This window comes from Musa acuminata, chromosome BXJ1-11, assembly GCF_036884655.1.
Source record: "Musa acuminata AAA Group cultivar baxijiao chromosome BXJ1-11, Cavendish_Baxijiao_AAA, whole genome shotgun sequence".
NCBI classification, from domain to species: Eukaryota; Viridiplantae; Streptophyta; class Magnoliopsida; order Zingiberales; family Musaceae; genus Musa; species Musa acuminata.
Genome location: NC_088337.1, coordinates 33,000,883 through 33,010,786, shown reverse-complemented (window position 1 = coordinate 33,010,786; position 9,904 = coordinate 33,000,883). Strand labels below are relative to the sequence as shown.

The 9,904-nt window shown below is 41.8% G+C and overlaps 1 protein-coding gene across 4 annotated transcripts; it reads left to right on the top strand.

Annotated features, from left to right (window-relative positions):
* The first annotated feature begins 1,171 nt into the window (after positions 1 to 1,171).
* LOC135585398 (auxin response factor 6-like) lies at positions 1,172 to 9,398 on the top strand. 4 transcript variants are annotated; one of them, XM_065091268.1, is made up of 15 exons: positions 1,172 to 1,729; positions 2,479 to 2,593; positions 3,782 to 3,894; positions 4,071 to 4,166; positions 4,245 to 4,301; positions 4,390 to 4,545; positions 4,673 to 4,757; positions 5,551 to 5,641; positions 5,710 to 5,874; positions 5,948 to 6,070; positions 6,301 to 6,376; positions 6,544 to 6,691; positions 6,845 to 8,037; positions 8,589 to 8,779; positions 9,029 to 9,398. In XM_065091268.1, exons 2-15 carry the CDS (start codon positions 2,551 to 2,553, stop codon positions 9,225 to 9,227), a joined length of 2,736 nt encoding a protein of 911 aa, XP_064947340.1. In that variant the 5' UTR covers positions 1,172 to 1,729; positions 2,479 to 2,550; the 3' UTR covers positions 9,228 to 9,398. The 4 variants fall into 4 exon arrangements, with proteins under 4 accessions (XP_064947340.1, XP_018676384.2, XP_064947339.1 ...); XM_018820839.2 differs by having other exon boundaries at positions 2,474 to 2,593; XM_065091267.1 differs by having other exon boundaries at positions 1,173 to 1,729; positions 3,776 to 3,894.
* The last annotated feature ends 506 nt before the right edge of the window (positions 9,399 to 9,904 follow it).

The window sequence follows — 9,904 nt, the reverse complement described above, 5'->3', positions numbered from 1 at the left end:
CTCCTTCACAGTCGTCAATAGTACCACTCCGACCGAATGCTATGGCCAGGATAAATGTAGACTCATTGCACCGGTGGAAGCTGCGCAAGGGAAAAGGATTTGTGGTACCCAGATAATTTAAGTTCCATACGGACACGAAAGGATTGGAGTCTTGGATGCATGACGTGACGACGACGGCTCTCCTGCACAATGCGCATGTGAGGGAGTCTAATCACTGGATCATCACCCAGCCTGTAACGAGCACGGCCTTACGACCACCACACGAATAGCATCAGCTGAATCACACGATGATTCAGGTGATGCAGCCATCAGCGATGGGCCCTCCCTGGTCTCGGCACGGCCACGGCCACGGCCGAGGCCAGAGGTCGCGGTGCATGTGGACGCCGAGGACTCCAAGGTATGCATGCAGCGAAGTCGAATGAATGGGGTGACTTGGGGGGATGATTCCTGGAGTTTGTTCCCGAGTTGGGACAGCTGAGAAACGCAGGTGCTGCTTGCTTTTGGGTTGTGCGAGGGGAGGAAGGCATGTGTAACACACAGACCTGAAAAAGGTGTGGGGGCGAAGGACCAGTTCTTCGCCCAAGTCTGTGACACCGTGGTCCATGGCTGCTGGTACAGTGGGGCTCACTGCCTTGGCAGGCACGAAGGAGAAGAGTTGTGCCGACATGAGAGGCTGCCTCACCACCATCGAGTTGAGAGATGGATGTTGTTGGAGTTCGGTGCCTCGACGTGGGCTTTCTCGTGCTACAGTGGCTGCAGGGAGCAGGTCAGCTCCATCAAGTACCGCAACTAAACATTGTGTCTTGGATCCGACCAAATCTACAAAAATGTAGGAGGAGGCACATTGTTTAATGTGATAAGCTATGGTCATCGAGTATCAAGATCCAAACTCTTCTTCTATTGGTCGATCGCGAGACCACATCGAGTCCTACTCCTCAGTTCACGGATGCCGCATTGCCGCTCGATGGAAGCTCATGCAGTCAACCGAGAGAGAGCCCAAGCTATCTCAGTCGAAACATGTGAATCTTCTATATGGTACGTGATACAAAGCGAGCGTCACATCACCGTAGAATAAACCATCACATGCGAATATTGTGTGTGCATGTAGCAATACTACCTGTGCCTTTCTATGTGAACGGTTGTGGGAAGACTACGACTCGCTCCGGCGGCGAGAAGGTCAAACCCAAACACAACTGATCTCACCCTAATCGTTCTTCCGTCCTTTTTTTCTGTTAGTGCGGTAACGAAGAGAAATAATAATGATAAGCGATGCCTCCCATCTCGCGCTACTGTTGTTCATGTTAAAGCCTGAAACGAGGCGCCTCGAACTCTCTTCGGAGCTCTCCATCCAAGTGGGCGGGCGAGCAAGCAGGCGGTATCCGGCCTTCGATTGCTCCCTCGACAGGAAGGATCGTTGGGCGATGCCGCTGTTCCGTCGCAAATGCTTCTTTAACCACTGAGATCCCGGAATCCGGCGCTGGTTCCCGGCGGCGGGGAGCTGAGCTACCTAGGGTTCCGGATGAGACACCTGGGGAGGATGAACTCGCGCTAGGCTCTCCGACGGAGCTCTGCGTTCGAGTTTCTTGGGAACCGAGCTCGTTCTTGCGGTTCGAGGCGGAGATCGGAGGAGGATCGGGGTTGGCATCGACGTCTATTGCAGAAAAAGGGCTCCTTTTTTGGTGCTGCGATGCTGTTAGTGCTGGTCCGGCTTTAAAAGGGAGTTACCGAGGTGAGATCTCTACTTCCTCCCTTGGGGCTTTCGTCTCGGATGCTTGGATTTTGATCATGTTTCTGCTGATATCATCAGGTTTTGAGGTTTTCGAATATTACTTCTGATCTAAACTTGAGCTTGGTTTGGGATTTTGAGGTTCAGCCGAGTCAATTTCTTCGTTGATAGGGGGTTTCAGATGGGTTTCTTTGGTCCGTTGGGATGTTTTTGTTCATCCGATTTGTTGCTCGTTGACCGTATATCTAGTCCGAGAACCTGGCGGTTGTCGATTGACGATGGAGGAGGAGATTTGCTTAGAATTCTGATAAGCTGAGACGCCGCGACGTCTATATTAAGGATATTTGACGTTTCTTACGGCTTTGGTATTTTTCGTAAACGTCAAAAGAATTATCTCTTGATGTCAAAGTTGCGACTTCTTTTGCTAGGGCTTGCATAGTTCAGCTCTGGAACTGATGATACTGGGAGAGCACATTTCTTGCAGTAGACTTGACTTTGAATTAATCGCATCCGTTTCTCTTGGGTTTTTTATGCCAGTTAGTTTCCACCTTTTTTCCGTGTTGCATGGATTCCATACGAATTGAAGGGTAGAGGCTTTTGGCGAGGGTGAAAACTACTACTAAATACTAATAATAATAGAGGAATGTGTTTCGCGCATTAAAATTTAAGAAAATGGGTTTTCTGTGTGAAAGAGAACGGCCAGTGTTTGTTGCATCTCTTACCCAAAGGTTTTGTTATGCTTTGAAGAGAAGGTAGCAACTTCAGTCCTGGGCTTGACGGTGGTGTGGTTCCAGTTGCTGCAAGCGCTCTATTAAGTACAGGAGATGAGGCTCTCGTCAGGAGGTCTGTGCAATCAGCAGAACGAAGGTAAGTTTTTTTTGGCTTTTTCCTCTTTTTTGTTGTTTAGCCCAGAAATTTCTGTTTACGGATGTGCATTATTGCTGGAAGCTTCAGTACTTATGTATATTCTAATCTTTGTTCATGATGATTCCTCCCTTGGTTCTGCATTCTTCAGCTTCCTATCATTGTGTTCTGAGATTTTCGACCTGGAAATGTGCATCAATAATGAATAGGGTTCCCTCTTGAAATTTTGGTCTTTGTTGCTGAAGCATAAGAGACCTCTGATCTGTGGGAACTTGGAATGGAAGGTTCAGCATTTGTCTTATCCTGGAATCTGTAGTGTTTCTGATGTCTGTTGTTGAGCTAAGAGCTACAATCAAATTCTTCATCGATCTCCAATTCATCAGAAAAATCAATTTTGCACGCATAAGATGGGGCCTTCTAATTCAATTTTTTATTTTATTAGTTGTCTTTTACCCCCAGTAGGTTATCTCATCGGATATGTATGATTCTCAATTTATGGTCTGCAAACTAGTTAAACCCTTGTTTTTTCTCGTCTCACGACAGTCATAGGACCAAACTTCTCTATGTGCCAAACTAGAGCCATTCTATTTAAAACAGAACATTTTTTCTGCTTATTCCTAAAGCCATCTGTTTCAAGTAAAATCAAACAAGGCTTGAAACCACCTTGAAAAAGCTATTGGAATGGCAAGTATAATTTTCTACCTATTGTTTAAGAGGATGTTTATGATGACATGAATCAGACTTACCTTCAGCTTCCCTGTATGATAGACGACAAATGCAGAAGTTGGATTTTATACCTTTACCTTGATTTCTTGACAATCAACATCATAGACAAGATACTAAAAGATTTTCCTGAGCTGTTAAAGAGGCATGCTTATTTAGATGGTTAAACACCAAGTTTAAATGTGAGGCTTTTTCTGTGAATAGACTTCCATGTGTTCAGTAACAAAAAGAGAAATTAGTGATTATTTCAGAGTTTATAGTTACTTCATCTTTTTCTTAATTATGTTTGGCAAAAGAACCAAGGAGACTACTATGTGTAAACAACAGTGTGTGTGTATCTTCCAACCTGCAAATGAGTTGTTATTTCCTAATCACTGTGTTTCTGTAAACTTCACTCTCACCCATTATTACTCTTTTTGTTTTCTTTATTCTCATTTTGGTAATTGATAATTGTGGCACTAGAAGCAGAAGAACAGGTATGTCTGAATTCGGAATTATGGCATGCTTGTGCTGGACCACTAGTTTCATTACCTTCTGTTGGAAGTCGGGTGGTATATTTCCCACAGGGCCACAGCGAGCAGGTCAGATATTTACTCATTTCTAATTTGTTGTAAGGCACTAAGCAATACAATAATCTGCCAGTGTTCTGAACTTGACTTCTTGAGTTTTATTTGATGAGCATTTTTTGGTCATAACACGTGGAACATGTCATCTTTATGCTTCAAGGGATGCTATTTAATTTAGATTCTCTCTGAAGGTTGCTGCATCAACCAACAAGGAATTTGATTCACTCCCCAGCTACCCAAGCTTACCTCCTCAGTTGGTTTGTCAGCTGCATAATGTTACTATGCATGTAAGTTCCTTTTAGATACTTGTCACTGTTTCTAATTACATGATCATTTTCTTATCTATGAATGTCTGTTCTCTTCAGGCAGATGTAGAAACAGATGAAGTTTATGGCCAGATGACGTTGCAACCATTAAGCCCTGTAATGAACTGTATCTTCGCTTTCAATGTCTTACTATGTTGCACTTGAATATCCTTTTGGTTGCATAACTTTGCATCATATTCTGCAGCAAGAGCAAAAGGATCCTTATCTAATAACTGAAATGGGTACACCGTGTAAACAACCTACCAATTATTTCTGTAAGACATTAACTGCGAGCGACACCAGTACACATGGTGGATTCTCTGTTCCCCGCCGAGCAGCAGAAAAAGTGTTCCCTCCATTGGTAGATTTTTCTTGCTATGACAAGTTTGAATTGGAATTCAATACACAAAATAAATGATAGATATGATGAATCTAGAACAGAAATATCTGATCCTCTTATACTTATTCAAATTATGTTGCTCTTGTAGGATTTTTCACAGCAGCCTCCTGCACAAGAATTGATTGCAAAAGATCTCCATGGTAACGAGTGGAAGTTCCGCCACATCTTCCGAGGTATGTGTTATCAGTGAATGGTCTCAGACTTTGCTAGTCATAATTCATATGTTGTCCAATGGGCTATCGACAGCATTACATTAACATGTTCCACAGAATCTTATATTTCTTTACCACTAATAAAGGTTGAACCAAAGCTCTCGTACCAATAATGCACATCTTGATCTTGTGTGAAAGGTACTTCTACCAGAAGTTTGAGACCAATAGAGAGTTCATGCTGCTGTTAGGGGTGGCTTAGAGAATAAGTTTGCAGAGAACAATTTTGACAAGTGTGAGCAATGTTTGAGAACATGTCTGGAGGAAATTATCTTGGTTGACAGAACCGGGGTGCAGATACCATGTGGTGCAGTTACATGGATTGAAATCTACAGACGGAGAATTTAGAAATGGAAGGAAGTTCGAAATGGATATAATTGAACTTACAAAAACAGTGACCTAATTCCAACAGCAGATGTTCTGTGGTAGAGATACACAAACTATTTGCTGCTATAATATTATTGTGGATCATAATAAAAGAATTAGACTTCAATTTCTTTAGCAAGTATTTGCTCAATAGCAAGGAATGCATATTAATCACATGGTGGACCTGTAGTACCTTTTCTGACATACAACTTTTTGATGCTATGTGTTTTCATTTTCATTCTGCTAGTGCGTTCTAAATTCTGAACAACAGCTTCCAAAATTTGGTAATACTTGTAGCTCATGCACATTTTTCAAGTAAGATTTTTAGCCTGTATTGCATGTGTGACATTATATCCTAATCACTGAGGGCATTATCATTTTCCTGATGCAGGTCAGCCGAAGAGGCATCTTCTTACAACAGGATGGAGTGTGTTTGTGAGTGCAAAAAGACTCGTTGCAGGGGATTCTGTACTTTTTATATGGTACTATTACAATTAACTTTTTTTGGCATTGTCTTTTAATCTCAATACTAAGTTTTTTGCTTTGATAGGAATGATAACAATCAGTTACTTCTGGGAATTCGGCGTGCTAATAGACCACAAACAGTTATGCCTTCATCTGTACTGTCTAGTGATAGCATGCACATAGGGCTTCTTGCTGCAGCTGCTCATGCTGCCGCTACAAACAGCCGGTTTACTATATTTTACAACCCAAGGTAAACTGGCACAGCTCAAAGATCTGTCTTATGCTTGTTTGACTTTGATTAATGTTATATCATATTCTTTCAGGGCAAGCCCTTCTGAATTTGTTATCCCACTAGCTAAATATGTTAAGGCTGTTCATCACACACGTGTTTCTGTGGGTATGCGTTTCCGGATGCTTTTTGAAACAGAAGAGTCAAGCGTTCGACGGTAAGTTTGAGTTTACCTACCAATCCTGTTAATTTAGGTTCTTTGGCATACATATTTTAGTTGCATCACCAAGTGTCGTGATAATCTTTTATCGTTCCCTTCAAGTATTGTGATAATCTTTTCTTGTTCCCTTTGTTGTTACTGCATACACAAGTTTTTATTCAGGATAGATTTTTGACATTCCATTCCATAATATTCCACTCATGATGATTTCTTCTTTTGTTTATCAGATACATGGGCACAATTACAGGGATCAGTGATCTTGACCCTGTCCGTTGGCCAAATTCACACTGGCGCTCTGTGAAGGTAAATCTTTCCGCAATATCAATTTTTTAATCAAAAGGGTTCGTCTCTGAATAAATGTTGAAGGTTTACACCTGTCTGTCTGTCTTATGGAACTTTGCAAAATCTGCTTGGAGAACATAAAGATTTGCTGCTGTCCTGGCTAAACTCCTGGTTCTCATTTTATTCAGGTTGGCTGGGATGAGTCAACAGCTGGACAAAGGCAGCCCAGGGTATCACTCTGGGAAATTGAGCCTTTGACAACCTTTCCAATGTATCCATCTCCTTTTCCTTTCAGGCTTAAGCGTCCATGGCCTACTGGATTGCCCTCACTCTACGGTATACTTTATGATTTCTTGTTGTGTACAAAAATAATTACAGCAGAAAGGCCTTCACCAGTTTTTTCCAGCTATAATGATATGTTTATATTTTGTATTGTTCATTATTTTTAGTGCTGTATTGCCATTCATCTTAATGGTCTTTCCAATTTAGGTGGAAAGGATGATATCAGTCTGAATTCACCTCTATTGTGGCTTCAAAATGGTGGAAATACAGGACTTCAGTCACTGAATTTTCAGGGTATAGGTGTTACACCTTGGATGCAGCCAAATTTTGATACTCCGATACTTGGTCTGCAGCCTGGCATGTACCAGGCAATGGCTGCAGCAGGACTTCAGGAAACGAGGACCACGGAGACTACAAAACTAATATCACCTTCAGTTCTGCCTTTCCAGCAAACTCAGAACATATCCACCAGAACATCTCCTATGCTACCAAGTCAGGTCCTAGAGCATGGTCAATCTCAACCTCCTCAAACCTTTCTTCAGGATATTCAAATAAACCAGGTGCAAAGCCAGTCTCAAGCTGAATTTCTTCAGCATCAGTTGCAGCAGGAATATTCATTTGGTGAGCAGCTGCACCAGCAAGAAATTTCGCAGCAGCAACTGCCGCAGCAGAAGCAAACACTGCATCATCAACAAATACAACAGCAGAAGTTTTTGTCTACTCAACAAGTTTGCACTGGAATGTCAGCCTTGCCTGAACTTATCTCTGAATCACAATCTCCTTCAACTGCATTGCAAAATATTTTGTCGTTTTCCCAGTCACAGAACTTTTCCAACTCCAATGGTAACTTTGTCCGAACATCGAATGCCTCCTCACTGCATGATATTTTGCATCAATTGTCTCCAGAGGATGCATCAAATCTACATAGTTGGTCAAGAGGCAACCAAGTATTTACCTCAAGTCCCTGGCCCTCAAAGCGGGTGGCAATTGAGTCAATGCTCCCTTCTGGTGATCAATGTGTGATGCCACGAGTGGAACAATCAGGTGTATCACAACCTAACATTGCTCAGCGTTCTGTTACATTACCACCATTTCCTGGAAGAGAGTGCATGGTGGATCAAGATGGTAACGTGGATGGCCAGAATCATCTCTTGTTTGGTGTTAACATTGACTCCTCACCACTTTTAGTGCAGAATGGCACGGCAAACCTAAGCAATATCAGAAATGAGACTGATTCAATGAACATTCACTATGCTGCTAGCAATTTTGTGGCTTCCTCGGGAAATGATTTTTCATTGAATCAAACATTGACTGGTTCCAATAGTTTAGAGGAACCTGGATTTCTGCATTCCCCTGAAAATGTGGATTCATTAAACCCAAAAAGCAGAACCTCTGTTAAGGTCAGTGATTTATCCTCGTTGACCTCAAGTTAATTTTGCTGTTCTCTGGTTTGAATCTTTTTTAACAGCAAAACTTACTCGAAAATTACATATTCTGAGAATTTAATAAAAATGCCATAAGTGAACACCAAATGAATGAGTTTTTTTTTTTCATTTGAAAATAATGGGAAAAAAACACTCTCATTCATTAGTTACATGCCTAAATTTAGTTTCAATGATTAATATGGTCATTTTGGGATTTTTCACTCTTTGTACACATGCATGATATTTAATAGAATATTTGTTTCCTTCAGTTGCTTGTAAAAGCATTTGAGAATTATTGCTTCACTGTTTAATGGATATAAGCTAAATCATCTTTTGACAAAGTGACTTGATGCTTGGTAAAACTTGCACAGATGGAAAGATTATTAACTGTTCATTAAACAAACTTGCTGGGAAGTATTAAAATTAGTTATCCAACTCTTCCCGTTAGTCATTTTACATGATAAGAACATGATTGCCAGTTGAACTGTCTCCTGTAGTCAGCTGATCAGTATAATTTGCAATTACAGGTTTATAAATCAGGGTCTTTCGGAAGGTCACTGGACATTACCAAGTTTAGCAGCTACCATGAGCTGCGTAGTGAGCTTGGTCATTTGTTTGGCCTAGAAGGTCAGTTAGAAGACCCTTTGAGATCAGGCTGGCAGCTTGTATTTGTCGACAGGGAGAATGACATTCTTCTGGTCGGCGATGATCCCTGGCAGTAAGTCCATTCTGATCATGTCATTATTATGTAACACTGTTTCGTATCTTATGGTCATACTTCACTGACTTTGACAAGATCATCTTTTTCTGTTCAGAATTTTTACCACCGTACCTATTGCATTTTCTTAATAGCAACTAGATCGGAGTTCAAGATTTTGATATTGACCTCAACTTTTAAGATTCTAGTTTGGTTTCACATCTCAAGTGTGCTTCTCTGACATTTTTTTCATGATTATGCCTTCTCCAGGGAGTTTGTGAACAGTGTGTGGTGCATCAAAATACTTTCGCCACAGGAAGTGCAGCAAATGGGCAAGCAGAGTGTTGAATTCGTTAACTCAACTTGCATCAAACGGCTCCCAAATAATAGTTGTGACGACTACATCAACCGGCAGGATTCGAGAACTGTGAGCACCGGGATCGCGTCTGTGGGGACACTGGAGTACTGAAAAATGAAATCAGAATCTTCACAGGCTCGCAATCATCCCATCATCCCATCTTTTGCTGCATTTTCTTGTCTGAGGTGCTCATGAAGCGCCGAGTAAGCTAGCTTAATTTCTGCATCTCTAATAATTGTATCATATACTATTTTCTCATAATGAGAGTAGACAATTCCAGTACTCTGAACTTGTATGTGAGCGTAGGCTGTGGCATACATATATTCCTGACCTAGTTGCTTTATCCAATTCCTTTCCTCTGCATTGCCTGTGAACTGTTTCCATTCAGGTTGCTGACAGGGGAAAAGTTCTTTCCACTAAGATCATCTTCTGCCCCAGATTTAGAGAGTGACATCCAGATCTGAACCACAAAAGATTATATTTCTGGGGCCCTGTCTTGAGTGCTGGAAGTTGCACTCCCCCTCCTCTCTTCGGGTTGCCCAAATGGACTGTCCGGCATTATCTCCACTGCTGTCCTTTTCAAGAGGTAAGTGAATCATTGATTTCGATTCAGTTCTTGTGCTGTGTCGGTTTTGTATAGCCCACCATCCGCACTGTGTTTGACACACGAAGTAGCAGCAGGATGTGGCCTCCATCGACCGCCACTCGAAAGAAATATCAGCATGTCTTCATCCATGGCAGCTGCTTTCACCTTTCATCAAAACATTGATGATGATTCTGTTGTTCCT